At 37.4% G+C, this 22,162-nt stretch overlaps 2 protein-coding genes across 4 annotated transcripts; one reads left to right on the top strand and one right to left on the bottom strand.

Moving 5' to 3' along the window:
* Positions 1-69: 69 nt before the first annotated feature.
* LOC133995049 (cytochrome P450 3A40) lies at positions 70-21,375 on the bottom strand. 3 transcript variants are annotated; one of them, XM_062434342.1, is made up of 13 exons: positions 21,205-21,293; positions 4,800-4,893; positions 3,513-3,565; positions 3,228-3,327; positions 3,000-3,113; positions 2,760-2,848; positions 2,509-2,657; positions 2,206-2,333; positions 1,985-2,060; positions 1,717-1,877; positions 1,205-1,431; positions 711-873; positions 70-404 (listed from the first exon to the last, which is right to left on the bottom strand). In XM_062434342.1, exons 1-13 carry the CDS (start codon positions 21,273-21,275, stop codon positions 315-317), a joined length of 1,515 nt encoding a protein of 504 aa, XP_062290326.1. In that variant the 5' UTR covers positions 21,276-21,293; the 3' UTR covers positions 70-314. The 3 variants fall into 3 exon arrangements, with proteins under 3 accessions (XP_062290326.1, XP_062290318.1, XP_062290334.1); XM_062434334.1 differs by lacking the exon at positions 21,205-21,293 and adding an exon at positions 5,031-5,187; XM_062434350.1 differs by lacking the exons at positions 70-404; positions 711-873; positions 1,205-1,431; ... (7 more) ...; positions 3,513-3,565; positions 4,800-4,893 and adding exons at positions 15,799-16,142; positions 16,449-16,611; positions 16,901-17,127; ... (7 more) ...; positions 20,349-20,401; positions 20,974-21,067 and having other exon boundaries at positions 21,205-21,375.
* LOC133995092 (cytochrome P450 3A30-like) lies at positions 5,877-12,018 on the top strand. The gene is made up of 14 exons (XM_062434384.1): positions 5,877-6,015; positions 6,173-6,266; positions 6,379-6,431; positions 6,642-6,741; positions 7,147-7,260; positions 7,409-7,497; positions 8,078-8,220; positions 8,304-8,431; positions 9,271-9,337; positions 9,426-9,586; positions 9,678-9,745; positions 10,966-11,124; positions 11,541-11,703; positions 11,843-12,018. The coding sequence occupies exons 1-14, from the start codon at positions 5,945-5,947 to the stop codon at positions 11,924-11,926; spliced, it is 1,494 nt and encodes a 497-aa protein (XP_062290368.1). The 5' UTR covers positions 5,877-5,944; the 3' UTR covers positions 11,927-12,018.
* Positions 21,376-22,162: the final 787 nt, after the last annotated feature.

Below are 22,162 nucleotides of genomic sequence, written 5' to 3'. Positions count from 1 at the left end.
TCATTTGCAGCACCTACAAGTCACATGTTGGTTTGACAGTGATTGCATAACAAAATGAGTGTAACAACATTTTCCTGGATGGACAAATTAGCGTGAGTGCTTTATTGTTGACAAAAGCAAGAGAGATTATGTTTTTGACACTTGGTTTAGTTTTGGTAAAATTTTAAAAGAGAAATAAGAACAGAATTACAAAATACACAGAGGTACAGACAACTGATAGCATAATAAAACAGTAATAATGTTAAAATAGTTTTTCAGATTATATGTCTGTGTAGAACACAACTGAAGTTATAATCCTTTATCTTGTTGGTTATTTAGTTTGACTGCTCCAAACGTGCCTCCAGCTTCAATTTGATGGGTCGTTTTGGCGCCAGCAGACCCTGGACATCCATTTCCAAGGGCACCTGGGAGGAAATTACATGTGACACAAACAATGTCAACAATGCAGAAAATTGAGCCTTGTTATTTCAAATCTGCAATCAACATGCTATCAAAGAGGGTAAAGCCCTCTAACACAGAACGGACAGCTTATTGAGTGTTATTTATTGTCAGTTAATGGCTGTTGATCTTTAGACTGATGGACATAAATCAAATGACATTATATAACCCTCGGTGTCACACTAGCAATGAATAACATTTTCACCAGTTTGGTCATACACCAATAAAAAAGCAATAACAAGCAGTGTAAAGATGAACATCTGTGGCCTCACCTCTGTCTCCTTACACACACGGAAGCTGAACCTCTGCAGGATCTCCACCATTGCTAGTTTCATCATCACCAGAGCAAATCGCATCCCAATGCAGTTCCTTGGCCCCGCTCCGAAAGGCATGTACGTGTATGGGTCAATAGTCTCCTTGTTTTCCTTACTGAACCTGAAGGTACATATATTCATAACAGAAATGACAAAAGTAAGCTGTCTGAGGGAGCATTTATTGGCAAACCTTAAAAATCCCCTTCAGACTTGTTTTAAGCTCTCTTTATGCTCTACTTTAAATAACAACTTGTGTCTGGTATGGTATCATATCATGTGCACAAAGAAACGTTCTACTTTAAGCAGATGAATGCGAAAACAGCGTTCTATTGTTAAATGCTGAACATACATGATGCTGCACAATTAAGCTCAAACATTGAACTATTAGTACAAGAATAAAAACACACTTTTTCAGTTGAGTTTGGATTTTAACATATAAACCCATCCTTTACCTCTCTGGTTTGAACTCCTCTGGTTCGGGCCACACGTCAGGATCCCGGTGTAGGGGCCATGTGGGTACCATGACAACCATATCTTTTGGAATCACAATGCCATTTATCTCCACAGATGCCTTGGCAACGCGCTCCAGACGTGCCGCAATGGGGTACAAACGCAGAGACTCGTTAATGACGTTGTCTAGGTACTCCATCTGCATCAGTGCCTGGTACTGGACAGGAGCCTACACACACACACATACACACACATGCAAACAGTCACACATGTCACTCAGGAGAGGACCAATTTATCATATTAGGCAAAGTTAAGTGCTACCACAAGACAATAAATGACTATATGTGAAAAAAAAAGGTAATATTATGTCATGTCTATGTGTTTCTCAGCATGTTATGGAGTTCATCTCCGCCCAAGTGCCCAAAAAACAATGAAGGAAGCTTTAGTTTTGATTATTTTGAGACCTTCCTGTTACCTCAAATTTTGTCCTCGCCTAACTTCCAACATACTGTACCTTGTTAGGGAAGGTGGAGTCTACCTCCTCTTGCAGCAGTTTCATGATATGAGGGTTTCTAGCCAGATTGTAGGCCAAGAAAGTGAGGGAACTGCTGCTTGTTTCATAACCAGCAAAGAGGAAAATCATAGCTTGCGAAAGGATTTCATGATCAGTTAAACCTGGGGAAGCAAGGAGGAGTAATGTTTTAGAACAGCTTTAAGTTGTGTTTTCATGTGTGTCTGTGTGAGTATGTGTGTTGATATGTGCTTTTGCACATGTATGTCACCTTTATCCTGTGCTCCTCCACTGGAGTCATTGTTTTTCTGGGAGTCAATCATCAGCTGAAGGAAATCCACCCGACTCTGAAAGTAGACATGCAAAAGAATAGTTTGGATTCCACTTCGAAAACTGTTGACCAACAATAGACACACACACACACACACACACACACACACACACACACACACGCGCACACACACACACACACACACACACACACACACATACCTTTTGCTTGCTGTTTTCTCGATTAGATTTAATCTTCTGCAGTGCAGCGTAGAAGAAGTCTGTGACAGACGATGGGAAAAAAGAATACTCCATCTTCTCAAGTACAGGACCCATGAAGGGGAAGAAGGCTGGAGTTGAACAGAAAGCAACATAATTACCAAGGACACTGGAAAGACAGCCACTGTATCGACTGCAAACTCTGTCATCATGTCACATGTGCACATCCGGTATTTTAGGATTATTACGCAGATGGAGGACAAGATTATAAACTATTGCTTTTAAAGAATAAAAAGAATGCTGTACCAACAATGAGGAAGAGGGGGTTGAGAAAATCAAACTTCAGCATCTTTTTGATGTTAGTGACAAAGGGGTCTGAGGGGTTGTTGAGTGAGTCTATGTCTACACTGAAGGCAGTGCTGGATACTACATCCATACTGTACGGACCAAAGAACCTAAAGAGCACAAAAATATAAATACACACATCAGAAATATCATTTATCCTTTCAGACTAACAGTTTTTCAAATAATTACTAACTTACTCCCTAATTACTTACTCCTTCATCTCCAATGATTCATCTTTGTCAGATTTCTTCTTCATACTGCTGACCAGGTTAGCAGAGTGGTGCTTCATAATGTCAAACATCTGAGGCACAGACAGGGGCAGGAAATGCAGTTATGCACATGATCAATAAACTGATTTAATTTATGTCAGATTACAGGACAGAGCTTGCTTAAAAATACTACTTAATATATAACAAAAGGCAAAGGATGTACTAAGTAGGAGGGGGCTGTACCTCCTTCAGTTTTCCAGAGGTGAAAGAGGGAGAAAGGACACTTCGGATCCTCCTCCAATCATCATCCTCAGCGATGGACACAGCATCGTACAGAGGCCCGTTCAGGTGGAAGTTCTGTAAGAGAATTAGAAAACGTCTGCCGATGAGGATGAGGGTTCAGCATAAAAACAGCGACCACAATGAGTGACTGAATAGGACTGAGTTGTATAGAATAGTGAGTATGCATACTCTGCGGTTGGTGAAGAAAGAGTAACACTCCTTTATCAGAACGGTTTTTATCATGGCAGCATCTGTTATACACAGCACAGGCTGACGACCATCAAAAATGCTAAAAATGACAAGAATAGAACAGAAATATGAAAAGAAAAAAGAACAGACCAAGTGAGACTTCAAATGTGAATCTGCAATAAAGCAGGTACATACAACACTGTACAGAGATCCATAAACTACAGATAGACTGATAAGATGTGAATGCTTATAATATATACATATATGTACAACATGTATACTTACCCCCATGTTTTCCCATATTTCTTGAAGCAGTCCTGATCAAAGTTAGTGAATCCCTAGGTTTGAGAGTAAATACAGATTATTAACTTTCTCAACTTAACTTGGTGATATTTGGTATTTGTTGCATGTTTTTTCCCCCAGAGGATAATATGAATCAGAACTGGATTTGGTACATGGTTCATCCCTCAATCATCCCAATGACTTCACTTCAAAGCTGATACATATCTTTTCAATAATAATAACAATAATTATAATAATGATAATGATAATGATAATGATAATGATAATGATAATGATAATGATAATAATAATAATAACAATAATAATAATAATAATAATAATAATAAAACACTATGATATCATACTTGAAATACTTTAAGCATGTTGATACCACTTTTTAGCTGCTATTGGTTAAATGGAAACTTGATTGTCAAAATGAAATAATTAGGTACTTATACAATTGACCTCTGTAAACTGTGAGCAATGCACGGCATGTCTTGGTATGGTAGGAATCTTGTTGCTGCTGTCATATTCCTGCTCTGTCTGCGCTGATTGTTGTGACTTTCCTTCAATGTCCCATCGCTCTGCAACTTGTGATGTTGAGAATATGTTTCTGCATAGTGTTGTGCCGTGTCGTTTCAATGTGGCAAGTCCCTCAGTTTTCAACTGAACTCAGAGATAATGGCTGTGGAGTATTTTTTGTTGTTGTTGTTGATCGCTGTACGTTTTGTGCATACACTTCTGCATATCTCTTAATGTGGAGCAGTGTAATCCTTCCAAAAAATGTATTTCACAGAATAAGAACTTTGAAATTGTCTCCTATCTCAAGACCACACTGTTGTGGTAGTATTTCTTTTCTGTTTGTGGCAAGCTATATTTTTGAAGTAGACATTGTGTTACCTCAGACTCATTGCACTTCTTTTTATTTGAAATCAATCTAAAAGTCAAGTTTGCATTCATTTGATTTCCAATCAAGATGCACTGATAAGAATTGCTTTACATTGCTAATGTGGACTGTGAAACTGTTGTGAAATGCAAAATAATAGAATTTTAAACATACAATACAAATGTAATCAATCATGATTAACTATTGAAATTCAGTGATTAATCACGATTTAAAAAATAATCTTTTGACAGCCCTAATTATAATGCAATAGCTACAAAATGTATTTATGAAGTCCAAACTAGCTACTTGGCCTCTTTTCCCTCAGAAGCTTAAATCTGGGAAATCCATGCAGTTTTAACTATTTATAGGCTACTCTTACTTCCAAAAATGTTATATTTACCAACCTTTCTGTAGGCCAACATAGTGCCGAAAAAGGGGACTGGTTTGGGACCAGGGATGCCTAATTTCTTAAATATTCCATATGGCCAGTAGGCATACCTGTGCAAAACAATTAAAAAAAGATAAGATAAAACAAGACAAGACAAATCAAGAGAAGAGAAGAGAAGAGGGTTTTTATCAAGCACACAGTTAAACATAGGCAGTACAAATACTTGGACATGTTCTTAGAAACTTACACGAAGATCAGTGTGATGAGGGCAACCAGAAGGGTCCATGTCTCGGCTGAGAAATATGGAAAGTAGCCCATCTCTGCACGTTTTCTCTTTCTTCTGTCTATCGACGGCGACACAAGTTTCTCTGACACATCACATCAGGACTGAAGGCTTTTATGTCCTGCTGCACACACCTGTTGCATAACTCAGGGAAGTGTGTGAGAGTTGATCCAATGAAAGCAGGCAGCTTCAAGTGGATAATTGACAGATAGAGACCCATCACATTAACTCATTATCAGATTTATTCTCGATGTCATTTATGATGCTGTAAATTTGTGAGCCAAATTGTTATATTTGCGTTTGTTTAAGAGGAAGAACACACGCAAAGTTTATGAACTGTGTTCAAGTGTCACGGACTGGTTGGGCGTCTCAAAAACAAAAAAAACATGTCCGATAATTTACAGTTTATATCAAACAATACAGTTCCTCGATTTAAAAAAAAAAAAAAAAAAAAAAAAATAATAATAATAATAATAATAATAATAATTTTTTTTAAAAGCTGCTTTCTATCTTTATTCCCACTGGCATGATTTCAACTGACTTCCTTATTCTCAAGTTGTACACAAGCACTTTCAACATATTAACGCTGGACTGTATACTTGATTCAATAAAGGTATAAAAACAAATGTCACAAGGCGCACACTAACACTTTATCTTCTGGCATAAATGGCCAAAAATTATACAAAAATGTTTAGAGACATGCGGGCGGCTGTGAAATTGTTTTATCGGGACATGATCCAACAACAATAACACTGCACAGAGGAAGGGAGGAGCTAAATGTCCTTACATAACACCACCCGAGGAAAACAAGCCTGTGATAGACAGAGTTCAGTGCAAAACCATTATCGTCACAACTCAGTCAAGCAAGAGGAGGAACCATGGGCTTTCTTTATTTCTTTTCTTTAGAAACATGGATTCTACTAATCGCATTTATTTGCATATTTATCATGTAAGGATTAGGGATCGATTCTAGTCAAAAATAGATTATCTATAGGCTACTGGTGAAATTGGTCAAAGAGCAGACTTGTACCAAAGCACCAGAATTAACTACAAACATTTTTTGTAGCAGATGACCTGTTTTTTACGTTTCTTTCTGCCCTGTACAGGTATGGCCACTGGACCTTTGGAGTATTTGAGAAGATGGGGGTCCCTGGTCCCAAGCCATATATGTACTGGGGCTCAATTGGAAGGTTCAACTCTGTATGTAAATCCTTATTAATCATATATATCTAAATTTAAATGGCTAATTTTCAGACACTGACAATGATGTGTTTTGCAATAAGGGATGAAAATGTATCTTGTGTGTTACCAGGTTTACTACTTAGATGACCATGGGGGCGCTCGAAAGTATGGAAGAGTATGGGGGTGAGTCTACAAAACCTTTTAAGTGTAAATGTAAGAAGTGACTTAACACCCAACTTCCTATTATACTGCATTATTATCGTTCATTTGGCTGGTATTGACCCTTGGACTTCTCACTGATTGCTTGTGTATGAATGGCAGTATATTCTCCCACTGCACTGATCTTATTTTAAATCACTGACACCAGCTTTTAACTACATGCTCAATGTCTAGCACCTATGAGTTCAGGAGGCCCGTGCTGGCTGTGATGGATCCCGACATGTTGAAAATCATCCTCGTGAAGCAGTGCTTCACCTACTTTACCAACCGGCGGGTGAGAACACATTAGATGAACACTGAGTGGAATAAAAGCAACTCAGACAGAAGATTGTGGTGCACTGTAAAGTGATTAAGTTTAGTAAGGGATTAGTTATTCACTGATTTAGTGTAAGCAAAAGTAATGTTGCTTTTAGAACTTGTGAGGTTGCACATTTTAATATCAGAAACCGTTTTACCATCTCAAAAACAAGGAAATAATTTGATTGTTCCTCATTTTAATGTCATGATTGGCTTTTTTCCCCTTTTTTTTACATTAAATTTTTAAAAAACAATTCCTAAATTTACACATATTACAAGTTAAGCCGTTGAGAACTCTTTGTCTTTGTGCCAGTTCACACAGAGAGCTCCGACATTAATTATAAGCACACAAACTCATGATATGACCACTGTGCTTCTTTAGAACTTGCGTCTGAATGGAGACCTCTATGATTCTGTGTCTATTGCTGAGGATGATCAGTGGCGGCGGATTCGTAACATCCTCTCTCCCTCTTTTGCCTCTGGTCGTATAAAAGAGGTAAAGTTGTCAAAACCGGTCTTACATTCTTTACATCATATTCCTCTCTGCAAATTTCCCCATTGTGGGACTAATAAAGGAATATCTTATCTTATCTTATCTCTTCAACCCTGCTGTGATTAATTTATCTGGCATTCCTTTTTCTAAGATGTTTAGCACCATGAAGCACCACTCCCGCAAACTGACAGACAGCCTGAGGTCCAAGGCAGACAATGCTGAAGTTATTGCCATAAAAGAGTGAGCAGTAAATGGTTACGACATGTTACAAGAATCACACCAAGTACTACCTTTTGCATCCTCAACCAGAAAACGTGCTTAATAACAGAACAATATGTTTCCTTTGACTTAATTTAAGTCTGTCATTCAAACCAAAACAAACCCTCTTCCCCTAAGCCGAGTTAAAACTTTCACTTCACAAAAATGAAACCAAGAAGTCAACTATGATTTTGTTACCTACCTTGTATATGCTTTTGGCCACCCCTGATTTCAGTTTTTTTTTATGAGTGGTAGACTTTATAAGGAGTGTATAGCTTCTGTGAATGGAGGTAGAAATTAGATCTGACAATAATTTTTTTTTTTAAACAGAACAAAACATGCTTGTAGTTAGCTGGTCATCTATTCCCCACTATAGTGCCAAATATAATGTATATCATTTCTCTCCTTTGATTAGGAAAGTCTGGCTGTAAACATTAATATAGGCACCAAATAATTTGACCATGATATCATTTTTAAACTGGCATTACTTTGCAATGCCGCTATAAATCTAATTTCAACCACTGATTAATAATGAGTGATCAATGTCATGCTTATATCGCAGCTTCTTTGGACCGTACAGTATGGATGTGATTGCGAGCACGGCATTCAGTGTGGATTTGGACTCATTCAGCAACCCTTCAGGTCCCCTCATCAACCACGCCGGCAAGATGTTCAGAATCTCCCCTCTACTTTTCATTTTTCAAGGTACAACACTGCACTTCCATGCTACCTTATATCAATAGAACCAACTGTGGTTTATTACTGTTTTACCCCCTTTTCTTTTTCAGCCTGTTTTCCAATCTTTCTTCCTCTCTTGGAGCTACTGGGTGTCTCCTTCTTCCCTAAGTCTTCTTCTGATTTCTGTCGAGCATTTCTGAAAAAGGTCCGAGAAGATCGCGACAGGAATTCACATCAGGTTTGGGGGAAAAACACACACAACACAAAAAGGATGGTGACATAATGTATATCATGATGTGGTAGAATTTCCAAGAAATATAAGTGAGAAACCATTTTTTAGATAGTTGACAAAACAGTCTCACGTCATGGGCCATTTAGTGGCGGTTTTGGGAGCTTTGGATTGTATCAAATGATCTTAGCACACAAAGTTAATTCAGTTAAATGTTGAAACTTCTCATCCACATTGGCTTAAAATATGAGATTTAAATTCATTCCTGACTTTGGAAACAGTAGCTGACAAAACAATCTCCATTTAGTAAGTGTTCTGGAGCTTTCAATCATACTACATTGTTTTCTTGATGATGAATGAGATGCTGTTTCTGCCTAAAAGAACAGCAAAACTGGGATAACTCCATCTACTGATGAAGATCATGTGATATAATAAAAAGCTTTAGAACAGCTACCTAATGGACCTTGAGGTGAGATTGTTTTATAAACTGGCATTTCTCAGCTCAGTGATGAAAACTGAAACCTAACACTTACAGATCAAATAACCAGATAGGATTAACTCTTGTTGGGTAATAACAGTAAATTAAATCTCTGATCAATTAGGTTACTTCATCACAATCACAGTTTGCAAAAATAATTCCAAATATTCCAAAAAAAATCTAATGATCATGAATTTGCAGCATTGCCTGCAATTGTCATGGCATAATAAAAGCAGAGATCTTAAGTGCTATGTGATATACTCAAAATGTTATTTTATGGTACATATTGTCATACTACACAAGTTTATAAATAATCCCACATATTAAATGAAAAATGAAAAAATACATATCAATTATGTGATCTTGTCAGGTTCCAAGAGATATGCTACAATATATGATCAACTCTCAGACGGCCAATAAGGAAAAGCAGAATAATGGTAATTACACTGTGATAAAACACACATAGAAACACAGAAACACACAAACCAAAGGTTTGACACCTCTTTTCATCTCCCCACCTTACAGGTCTTACTGATCATGAGATCAATTCCCAACTGACGATCTTTTTGCTTGCTGGTTACGAGACAAGTGCCGCCACTCTCTCCTTCTTGGCCTACAATTTGGCATTAAAACCAGAAGTCATGACACGCCTGCAGGAGGAGATAGACTCTACTTTCCCTGATAAGGTATACCAGGAATTTCTTGTACAGAAGACATTTACCTTCATGTCATGAAATTACTGTTTTTCACATTGCTTAATTTGTAACATCTTTAAAGGGGCCAGTCCAATATGAAGCTCTGATGCAGATGGAGTACCTAGACGGTGTCGTCAATGAGTCCCTGAGGTAACAGGGTTTTTTTGTGCTAGTTGATATCTGTGCAGGTTGATGATGTGATTTTGAGTCAAGATGTTTTCATAGCAATTCAAAAATAGTTTGGGAAACAATTCTGTTTTCTAAAATGTAAATGTACATTGAATATATTTGATCTTTACAATGTATCAAATGACTAAGTGCTGTCAAAAAGTCTTTCATAGTATTCATAGTACTGTACCCACTGAGAAGCAACACCTCTCACTTCTCCTTTTACTTGCTATTAAAGGACGAGTGTGTAGATTTTAGTGGCATCTAGTGGAACAGACTTGGCTGAAATGGAATATAATATTTAAAAGAATGTTTTAATTATTGTATAATCACCTGAAGCTAAGAATTGTTGTGTTTTCATTACCTTAGAATGAGCCCTTTATATCTACATATGGAGTGGATCCTCTTCCATTGGGCCCTCCATGTTACACCACCATGTTTAGTAGCCTAGAACGGACAAACCATTCACTGGCTCTAGGAGGGCCTGTCACATTTTTCACAAGTTTCACTTCCACAAGCCTGCAATCTGTAATCTCATTGCTAAATGCCACTAAATCCTGCACACTGGTCCCTTAGGCAGCTGGTTTTGTCGCTCTGACAGCACTTTTGCTATATATTTTGTTTTCACTGGTTTCATTAACCGCCACAGAAACCATCAGCAGCTATTTCCATCCAACACCTCAAACAGTGCATTACCTGCGTCAAATGTCATGAATATTGGTCTTACATTTGTCAAATAGCCAGAACTGTGACTCCCAACAGGATGTTCATGTTGTTGTGTGTCTGCTGGATTTATAGGCAACTATTTGCAAATATGTTACTAATAAAACATTGTAAAGGATCGCAGGGTTGTGTTGAGATTGTTTTAGAGTCTATTTGTCATTAGTAGTCAAAAGTATTTTGTAATAGATTCATATAAATTCAAAGGTATAATTAAGGCTTTGATATCTGAGTCTCAGAAATAAAGAGTAATGAGTGCAGTAATGTAAAATGCTAATGCTAACAAAGGAAATGTTAACATGCTGATTTTCAGCAAGTAATGCTCACGATGCTTGCCATATTAGTTTAGCATGCTGGCATATTAATATCAGCTCAGATAAAAATGAAGGGGTATCACCAAAGTGAAGATAGGATTGAATGTAAAAAAAAAAACCTGATTAAAAAAAACAAAACACTGAAAAATATTCTTGTTTTGTCGTCAGGCTTTACTCTCCAGCAGCACGTATGGAGCGAATCGCAAAAGAAACTGTCCAGATCAAAGGAATCACAATCCCCAAGGACATGGGTGTTATGGTTCCAGTCTATGCTCTGCACCGTGACCCCGAGCTGTGGACGGATCCAGAGGAGTTCAAACCTGAGAGGTAGCTGCCAAAATTTCCAAGTACAACTTATATTTCCAGGTTACTCAAACAAATTTGAATCGTTTCATAATGACTCTTGCCAGTGGGCTACAAGAGTTGAGCATGCATTCCTATAATGAAAATGTTTCTATTTCTAGTCTAAATACAACCTGTGGGATGCAAAATAATTCAGATGAAATCACATCACTCTTGAGATGAAATCACACATCACTTTAAAATTAAATTCATTTGGGATGAATTGGAAACATATGACTGTGTAGCAGGCACAATAAAACAATATGAGAGATAATCAAGTTTAAGTTGAAGATGGATACAGTCCGAATATATCATTGACCCTTTGAGGATTCTTTATTAATGTTTTTTGTGTCATGTATGCAAAAAAAATGTTGAATTTCCATTTGTTTTTGTTTTTCTAGATTTAGTAAAGAGAACAAGCAAAACATCAACCCGTACACTTACCTCCCATTCGGGATCGGGCCAAGGAACTGTTTGGGGATGCGACTTGCTCTGGTGACGGTCAAACTTGCCTTGGTGGAAGTTTTGCAGCGCTACAGCTTCTCTGTCTGCAAGGAGACAGAGGTGATACGCCATAATTATATATTTAAGTTCATGTGCTTTACATGATTGCTTCCACATAAAAAGACACTTAAAGAAGAATGTTAAGAGCATTAAGAGGGAGCAAAATGGTTCTGATATGTTGAATTTGTCCTTTTCTCAGATACCTTTGGAGATGGACCCCCAAGGACTCCTAGGATCTCTACGACCAATCAAACTAAAAGTGGTGACACGTTCCAACGCATGAGGAAATGTGAACCATAAAGAAATCTAAATAAAACATGATTTGTAAGATAAATCATATGACGCACATGTTAATAAATGTCTATTCATACATAATCCACATTCACGTCAATAACAACGAGCAATATATCACACTTAAATATCCAGGATTGTTTTAGCTGTGAAGTTCCTTCAATTAAATCTGGACAAAATTAAGGTCATGGTTTTTGGCAATTAAGAGAAGAGGATTGCTGGTAGTAAACACCTCGAGTCACTCTCAATAAAAACTAAATACTAAGTCCAAAACCATGGCGTGCTGATAGACTCAGATCTGACTTTCAGCAGTCATATAAAATCGATCACCAAAACAGCTTTCTATCAGCTTAAGAACATATTCAGAGTGAAAGGTTTTATGTCTCAAACAGACCAGGAGAAGCTGATTCATGCTTTCATCTCCAGTAGACTCGACTATTGTAATGGTCTTCTGACTGGACTCCCACAAAAAAGCATTAAACAGCCTCTTAGATCTACTGACTCAGGTCAGATAGTGGAGCCCAGAGTTCAGACTAATCATGATGAAGCAGCTTTTAGCTGTTATGCTGCACACAGCTAAAACAAACTACCAGCTCTTTTAAAGTACTTTAAATTTTCTTTCATTCAATCAATCTTTCATTTGTACTGTATGTCCTTTTAATGATTTTGATACAAATCATTATTTTAGGCTGCACTCTTATATTTTATGCTCTATTTTAGTCTAGCCTTTTAGTTTCTTTCTCTCTTTCTATTTTTCTGTACTTTGTTTTATTTTTTGTTATAATTGGGTTCTTTTTTTATTGTATCTTTTAATGTTTCCAATTTTTACTATAATTGGGTTTAATTCATTTATCTTTTTAATTGTATGTTTTTATGCTTCCAATTCTTACTGTCAAATGTTTGTTTTTATGTAAAGCACATTGAGTTTCCCCTGGGTATGAAATGCGCTATATAAATAAACCTGCCTTGCCTTACAGAGCCAAATACTCAACCATCTGCTCTCTCAATCTTTTGAAACAAGGAATAAGAAAGAGGGTATAAGCTGTACAATAAAAAAGATCAAACAAAGAAGCAACACACCCACATGCTTAATGACCAGAAAAACACTCCAGTATGATGCAATGCAGTGCAACTCCTTAGGTGTTAATGCTAACATTACATATTTAGTTAACCTCTGAAAGACTTAGGTGTATATTGTGTTCACACTTCTGTGGCATTGCATTACCTTTAAAGTTTAGATGCCTTTACTTTCAATGTACTTAAATATAATTAAATTGCTAGTGCCCATAAAGGTGTTTCATTTAATTGTATTAGTGGAGAAGCAAATCAACAAATTAAAGCAATTCCATCAACCAATGAAATTGCTTTAATTGTTCATACTGTCTATACTGGTAATAAAAAAAATAAAGCATATAATAGATAAATTAAGTGGGAATGACCAATTTTCCCTTTGTGTTTTCTTGCTTAAAGTTCAAGTCTGTCTTAACAAACAACAGTCAGGTGCCCAATGAATGAAATCAAACAGGTTTTTCTTGTTATCCCTCCTATTCCTACTCACCACCAGAAGATACCCTACTAATGTGCTTACAGTGTAAGTGGGACAGTCGTCGTTTTGAGGAGAAAATGTATTTAAAAGTTTATCTGAAGATAATATGAGGTTTCATTTGTCTGAGATAATAAAATAAAGCACATATCTTTGCTCTCTTTATTTTAACTAATTATTTTTACTTTATTATTATTAATATGATAAACTTGGAATGAAAACAGAGAGATTGAAGGATCTGACACCAACTGTATATCACAGGGGGGTTAAAGGTTTTTTTATATTAATTCTGTTACCATCTTGACATAAAACTCAGACAGGTAATTAGTAAAACAGAGTCCAGCACTTTCAACATTAACACTTAAAGACTGAAGCCAGAGTTAACAGTTTTAGTGGGTCAAAGGAAGCCAGTGCATGAGAGCGCATGCTGATATAGTATCACGCAAACATGACTCACCAGTCACATGTGTGCAGGTGTGTTGAACTAGGTGAGAAGCTACCTAGAGCTGCTTCAAGGGGAGAGTTTACTGTGGATTAATTAAGTTGTATATCATGATTATACATTTGAGAATGAGGGCGTGTGAAGGATGTAATGGGAATTCGTATTATTCATCTTCTCTGATACAAATGAATCACTATGTCATATGATTAGGTGTATGTGTGTGTCATAATCTTCTGACCATGACACCACTTATGTTACAAGAAATGCTGATTGAGTGAACACCATTGAATATTGAGTGAACATCATGTATGTTATAATCTACTGACTAACCATTGTGCTTACATTGTTCTGATGGTAGAACAAGGTCACAAGATAATGTATAGTATGTAATCTGACAATTTCCTCTGCTCTGGGCTCATTCATGCCATCTCACTCTTGAGACAGCAAGGAGTCCGTCTGCAGACGACTGAATAAACTATCAGAAAGACAATGAACGACTTTGTGCTTCTTGATATAAAATACTGACAGAACAAGGACAAACTTTAATACCACACCTAAACTGACTGTTGCCACTTCCTTTTACCTTCTTTCAACCCCCCAAGTTTTTATAGTCAGGTCTGGCTGAGGTGGTTACGGTCTGGTCCATATTAATGTTAATTCTTTCGCTGTTGTTTCATTTCTATTTCTTTGTTTTCGTTTCTGTTCAACTGCATTCAAACTGTTTTATAGAAACTCAATGTATATGTTACCATATGGTGATGCACAGTTATTTTAACTTGATTTAATCTTTATACACGCAGCTTGGGTTATGGGTGGGAAACCTGATGGTTTGGGAGAAAAAAAAAGAAGTTTAGATTGTTATACGGGGCGCGTATAAAAATAATTACCAAGGAGAATTACTGTTTTACCTCATGTAAGACTCACAAATAAATGTCTCAGTAATGTTTTATATTTCATTACAATGTGAATGATATCAGCATTGCATATAAAACATACAACATAAAAATCATGTTTGCTTGGTCATGAACAATGATGTTTGTTTGATTGTTTAAGGCTGATGTATTCTCTAATAAATAAAAATTAAATCTATTCATAAAACCCTCGGAAACAGTCTTAGTGGGTAAAGAATAAACACACTGTATGTTTGCTCACACAGAGTAAACACAATCGGGATCAATCAAAGATTAAATTAATCATTGTCAGATTTAGTCATTGCATAACCTGTCGGCAGTGTGACGCTGCATAAATGGACACTGTCAGCTTTGAGGTAGAGTCATGATATTCGTGTTATGCTTCATCAGAAAATAATTCCCTGCAGCTTCACAAACACCTTCGCTGCTTTAAATACAAAACAGGAACACATTGTCTTAATAGACTTCTCTAATGTCCTAGAGCAGGTGTTAAAGGTAAAAAGAGTTACGGAAATCTCTTTCCCAGTTCTTATCTTTTTGCTCTTTTCTCCTTATTCCTTCCTTCCTCTTCCCTTTTCCTCCCTGCTCCTCTTTCTCTTTGGATACTGGGAGGAAGCTGGAGGAGAAAACTGCAAAATACAATGAAAGCCAATGCAGCCTACTACCTTTGGTGAAGGTTTTAATATCAGAGAAATACTGATTTCACTGTGTGGTTAAGTGGTAATATAATAGGAGGTTCTGTTGTGTGGTATAACAGTATATTGTGTTGTTTCTGTTATTTTTCCACCTGATAATACCTCAGACGGACATGTACAAAATGTTTGATTACTTAAATATGTTCCTCTGTCATTCATACATTTAAAATCTCTTTGCAAAATATCTGACATACTCCTGCAACTGTATTTTAGTCATTTGCAGCACCTACAAGTCACATGTTGGTTTGACAGTGATTGCATAACAAAATGAGTGTAACAACATTTTCCTGGATGGACAAATTAGCGTGAGTGCTTTATTGTTGACAAAAGCAAGAGAGATTATGTTTTTGACACTTGGTTTAGTTTTGGTAAAATTTTAAAAGAGAAATAAGAACAGAATTACAAAATACACAGAGGTACAGACAACTGATAGCATAATAAAACAGTAATAATGTTAAAATAGTTTTTCAGATTATATGTCTGTGTAGAACACAAGTGAAGTTATAATCCTTTATCTTGTTGGTTATTTAGTTTGACTGCTCCAAACGTGCCTCCAGCTTCAATTTGATGGGTCGTTTTGTCGCCAGCAGACCCTGGACATCCATTTCCAAGGGCACCTGGGAGGAAATTACATGTGACACAAACAAAGTCAACAATGCACAAAATTGAGCCTTGTTATTTCAAATCAGCAATCAACATGCTATCAAAGAGGGTAAAGCCCTCTAACACAGAACGGACAGCTTATTGAGTGTTATTTACTGTCAGTTAATGGCTGTTGATCTTTAGACTGACGGACATAAATCTAATGACATTATATAACCCTCAGTGTCACACTAGCAATGAATAACATTTTCACCAGTTTGGTCATACACCAATAAAAAAGCAATAACAAGCAGTGTAAAGATGAACATCTGTGGCCTCACCTCTGTCTCCTTACACACACGGAAGCTGAACATCTGCAGGATTTCCACCATTGCTAGTTTCATCATCACCAGAGCAAATCGCATCCCAATGCAGTTCCTCGGCCCCGCTCCGAAAGGCATGTACGTGTACGGGTCGATAGTCTCCTTGTTTTCCTTACTGAACCTGAAGGTACATATATTCATAACAGAAATGACAAAAGTACGCTGTCTGAGGGAGCATTTATTGGCAAACCTTAAAAATCCCCTCCAGACTTGTTTTAAGATTTATATAAAATGCTCTACTTTAAATAACAACTTGTGTCTGTTATGGTTTTTCCACAAAAACGTGAAATTATTTGTAAAATCCTTAAAAATGCAAAACACAAAGGAGAAAGATCTGCATTATTTTGTGATTAAATTACATAAAGCCAATACGGGTAACTAGTGACTCCCCAACCCTGCCCATCCTTTACCTCTCTGGTTTGAACTCCTCTGGTTCCGGCCACACGTCAGGATCCCGGTGTAGGGGCCATGTGGGTACCATGACAACCATATCTTTTGGAATCACAATGCCATTTATCTCCACAGATGCCTTGGCAATGCGCTCCAGACGTGCCGCAATGGGGTACAAACGCAGAGACTCGTTAATGACGTTGTCTAGGTACTCCATCTGCATCAGTGCCTGGTACTGGACAGGAGCCTACACACACACACATACACACAGTCACACATGTCACTCAGGAGAAGACCACTTTATCATATTAGGCAAAGTTAAGGGCTACCACAAGATGGCGCTGAAGGGATAAACTGACGGGTAGAGGTATTAAACCTGTGTACATGTTTTGTAGCGGTTTGTTTTTTTGGGGCAGTTGGGGGAAACGGAACAAACTGTAAACACAAAAATGACAAATTATCACCTTAAAAGTTGATATGATGAATATGTTAGCAAACAACTGACTATTTACGCATCCAGGAGACACAATGAATGTATGAATGAATGTAAGTCCAATATTCTCCTTTAAGTTAGTAAGTGTTGAACAGGTTGTGTTCAGTGGGTTTATTGTTTTTTTTTTCCTGTGCTGAAAACAGCTGTCGGTTGCTGCATTGATCATCTGTGAGCCGATACAATGAGCTGAGAGACATTAATGCTCCATGCGGTTCAGGGCAAATGCAGGGATGGTGATAATTCTTTGTAGGTTTGTCACTTGGTCTTATAATACAATATCCTACCTTTTTTTTTTACAATGAATTCTATGACTTTTTGTCATTTTAAAGAGGATACTTTTAGTGGTATGAACCCATTAAGCCAGTGAAAATCTGTATGTAAACAACCCAACACCGATTAGTAAGACAGATAATGTTACTGAGGAGTTGGTATAGGTTTAGCCCAGATACATTTCTCAAGAATTGGTGGAAACCAAAGGTTACTAAAAGAAAAGTAACTGTTTCACTTAAATTCAGGTGGCTAGAAACACAACTCCAAATTAATAATATTGGTACCCCTAATTAATAGATAAATTATTTGCCAACATATTAAGCCCAACAACTTCATAAGGTGATATTATGTCAGGTCTATGTGTTTCTCAGCTTGCTGTGGAGTTCATCTTCGCCCAAGTGCCCAAAAAACAGGCAGCTTAAGTTTTGACCTTCTTGCTACCTGAAATGTTGTCCTCTCCTTACTTCCAACATACCTTGTTAGGGAAGGTGGAGTCTACTTCCTCTTGCAGCCGTTTCATGATATGAGGGTTTGTTGCCAGATTGTAGGCCAAGAAAGTGAGAGAACTGCTGCTTGTTTCATAACCAGCAAAGAGGAAAATCATAGCTTGAGAAAGGATTTCATGATCACTTAAACCTGGGGAAGCAAGGAGGAGTAATGTTTTAGAACAGCTTTAAGTTGTGTTTTCATGTGTGTGAGTGTGTGTGTGTGTGTTGATATGTGCTTTTGCACATGCATGTCACCTTTATCCTGTGCTCCTCCACTGGAGTCATTGTTTTTCTGGGAGTCAATCATCAGCTGAAGGAAATCCACCCGACTCTGAAAGTAGACATGCAAAAGAATAGTTTGGATTCCACTTCGAAAACTGTTGACCAACAATAGACACACACACACGCGCGCGCGCGCACACACACACACACACATACCTTTTGCTTGCTGTTTTCTCGATTAGATTTAATCTTCTGCAGTGCAGCGTAGAAGAAGTCTGTGACAGACGATGGGAAAAAAGAATACTCCATCTTCTCAAGTACAGGACCCATGAAGGGGAAGAAGGCTGGAGTTGAACAGAAAGCAACATAATTACCAAGGACACTGGAAAGACAGCCACTGTATCGACTGCAAACTCTGTCATCATGTCACATGTGCACATCCAGTATTTTAGGATTATTATGCAGATGGCGGACATGATTATAAACTATTGCTTTTAAAGAATAAAAAGAATGCTGTACCAACAATGAGGATGAGGGGGTTCAGCAAGTTAAACTTCAGCATCTTCTTGATGTTAGTGACAAAGGGGTCTGAGGGGTTGTTGAGTGAGTCTATGTCTACACCGAAGGCAGTGCTGGATACTACATCCATACTGTAGGGACCAAAAAACCTAAAGAGCACAAAAATGTAAATGCACAAATCAGAAATATCATTTATCCTTTCAGACTAACAGTTTTTCAAATAATTTGAAAAAAATAGCTCTTACTCCTTCAGCTCCAATGTTTCATCTTTGTCAGATTTCTTCTTCATGTTGCTGACCAGGTTAGCAGAGTGGTGCTTCATAATGTCAAACATCTGAGGCACAGACAGGTGCAGGAAATGCAGTTATGCACATGATCAATAAAATATCTATGTAATTATACTGGTAGGGACTTTGTTTTTCCCCCAAAATTTTTTAATTCAGTTTTTGCAAGCAGTCGTATATCAACGTTACATTACCTCAGAGCGTCTGCATTAAAGGGAAAGAAAACCCCAGCAAAAATCCCACTATCCCGTCCCCACATCCCATGTCGGTTGTGGCCACAGTAAGCGACTAATTAGTTACATAATAACATACAATAACAAATAAATAATAATAATAATAATAATAATAATAATAATAATGAAATAAATACATGTGTAGACACTTCCTGTTTTGTGTGTGCTATATTTACTGTAGATTACATCTAATTTAATTTAGGTTAGATTACAGCACAGAGTTGCTTAAAAATACTACTCAATAACAAAAAGCAAAGGATGTACTAAGTAGGAGGGGGCTGTACCTCCTTCAGTCTTCCAGAGGTGAAAGAGGGAGAAAGGATACTGCGAATCCTCTTCCAATGATCATCCTCAGCGATGGTCACAGCATCGTACAGAGGCCCGTTCAGGCGGGTGTTCTGTAAGAGAATTAGAAAACGTCTGCCGATGAGGATGAGGGTTCAGCACAAAAACAGCGACCACAATGAGTGACTGAATAGGACTGAGTTGTACAGAATAGTGAGTATGCATACTCTGCGGTTGGTGAAGAAAGAGTAACACTCCTTTATCAGAACGGTTTTTATCATGGCAGCATCTGTTATACACAGCACAGGCTGACGACCATCAAAAATGCTAAAAATGACAAGAATAGAACAGAAATATGAAAAGAAAAAAGAACAGACCAGGTGAGACTTCAAATGTGAATCTGCAATAAAGAAGGCACATGCAACACTGTACAGAGATCCATAAACTACAGGTAGACTGATAAGAAGCCCTAAAGACAACCGGATGTGTGTGTGTGTGTGTGTGTGTGTGTGTGTGTGTGTGTGTGTGTGTATTTATTATATATTTTATAGGTTGTGCGTGTGTGCTTTTGTATGTTTATCGCATATACAACAGAAGTATGAAAAGACAACACTGTACAGAGATATCCATAAACTACAGGTAAACAGATAAGATGTGAATGCATGTATACTTACCCCCATGTTTTTCCAAATTTCTTGAAGCAGTCCTGATCAAAGTTAGTGAATCCCTAGGTTTGAGAGTAAATACAGATGATCAATTTTCTTTAATTGCACAGTCAACTTAACTTGGTGATATTTGGTATTTGTTGCATGGTTCCCCCCCCCATACTTATATCACTAAACCACTGCCAATTTTAACTGCCATTGGTAAAATGGGAACTTGATTGTCAAACGGGAATAATGAGGTACGTTTAATCTCATACATTACAATGTAAAAAAATTATTACCCTGACTCTCTGAAAGGACACACTAATGCTGAGTTCTTCAAATGTAATTGTTAAATGCTATGATCACCAATTACACATTATACAGTATGTATCGTGCTAAATCCCACAGCAGCTGTAATTATTAAGAGGTTAATAATTGTGTTTTTTTAATGCTGCAAAGTTTAAATACCTACAGTATAGGACAAACCATTACTAGTTCAGCTTATTATAATGCCTCAACTTTTCAGAAGAAAACACTAGCTGCTGGTTTACATTTGTGTCCCATTATTCCATTATATGCCCTATTGAGAATATACCTACTTCTTGTTAAATTGTAAGGCTACTCTTACTTCCAATAAGTTATATTCACCAACCTTTCTATATTCTAGCATTGTGCCGAAAAAGGGGAGTGGTTTGGGACCACGGATGCCTAATTTCTTAAATACTCCATATGGCCAGTAGACATACCTGTGCAAAACAATTAAAAAAAGATAAGATAAAACAAGACAAGACAAATCAAGAGAAGAGAAGAGATGAGGGTTTTTATCAAGCACACAGTTAAACATAGGCAGTACAAATACTTGGACATGTTCTTAGCTACTTACACCAAGATCAGTGTGATGAGGGCAACCAGAAGGGTCCATGTCTCGGCTGAGAAATATGGAAAGTAGCCCATCTCTGCACGTTTTCTCTTTCTTCTGTCTATCGACGGCGACAAACGTTTCTGTGAAACCCCAAATGACGTTTGAAGGCTTTTATCTCCTGCTGCACACAACTGTTGCCGCGACTCAGGTACGTAAGTGCATGATGTTTGATCCAATGGCAGCAGGCAGCGTCAGGTGAATAACTGATTAGAGACCAGCACATTAACAATTGTCAGATTTATTATCCATATCATGTGATGCTGTAAATGTGCGACCTAAATTACTGTATCACGGACTGTGTCGGAGACTCATTGCAAATCTCCCAGAGTTTACAGTTTATATCAAACAATACATTTCCTCGATTATCGAATGTAGAAATAAAAAAGCTGCACAACTTCTTCAAGCTTTAGGGGAGACTAGGGTAAGTTGAGCCAAAGGGTAAGTTGAGCCACCCCTTGTTGCTAGTAAAAACATTGATCATGTGACCAAATATTTAGGAGGAAAGCATAATTTCATGGAGTGTGTGAAGGTAAGAACCACATTGGTAAAGTGGTTAGATCTTTATTTCCAAAAAAAAACATTTTTCACTCTTGAAAGTGAATTTAGTCTATCATAAGTTTCATGAGAATTGTGTTTAGACCAAAATGGCTCAACTTACCCCGTTCCTATGCTCAACGGGGTAAGTTGTGCCACGAGACCACTTTTTTTGGACATGCTATATTATCGAAACAGTTATGTTTACACTCATATTGTTTGTTTGAAGGGATGCACAACATCCTGAAATATATGCAGATATATTAGTTAGCAACAAAACTATGATTGCCTTCATGTAGTGATCCTAAATATGAAAAATGGCTTATCTTACCCGAGTCTCCCCTACAAGGTATTTATGTAGCTGTTTATTTTCCTTATCTTGACG

The sequence above is a fragment of the Scomber scombrus genome, chromosome 2 (assembly GCF_963691925.1).
Source record: "Scomber scombrus chromosome 2, fScoSco1.1, whole genome shotgun sequence".
Classification (NCBI taxonomy): Eukaryota; Metazoa; Chordata; class Actinopteri; order Scombriformes; family Scombridae; genus Scomber; species Scomber scombrus.
The sequence above is the reverse complement of the archived record's forward strand: the minus strand, read 5'-3'. Positions and strand labels throughout refer to the sequence as shown.

Coding starts and splice junctions, on each gene's coding strand:
- LOC133995092 (XM_062434384.1), top strand. CDS start 5,945: ATGGGCTTTCTTTATTTCTTTTCTTTAGAAACATGGATTCTACTAATC. Junction 6,742..7,146: donor CCTACTTTACCAACCGGCGG/GTGAGAACACAT, acceptor GTGCTTCTTTAG/AACTTGCGTCTGAATGGAGA. Junction 7,498..8,077: donor GAAGTTATTGCCATAAAAGA/GTGAGCAGTAAA, acceptor CTTATATCGCAG/CTTCTTTGGACCGTACAGTA.
- LOC133995049 (XM_062434350.1), bottom strand. CDS start 21,275: ATGGGCTACTTTCCATATTTCTCAGCCGAGACATGGACCCTTCTGGTT. Junction 19,788..19,901: donor CTTTCTTCACCAACCGCAGA/GTATGCATACTC, acceptor ATTCTCTTACAG/AACACCCGCCTGAACGGGCC. Junction 18,463..18,569: donor GAGAAAACAGCAAGCAAAAG/GTATGTGTGTGT, acceptor GTCTACTTTCAG/AGTCGGGTGGATTTCCTTCA.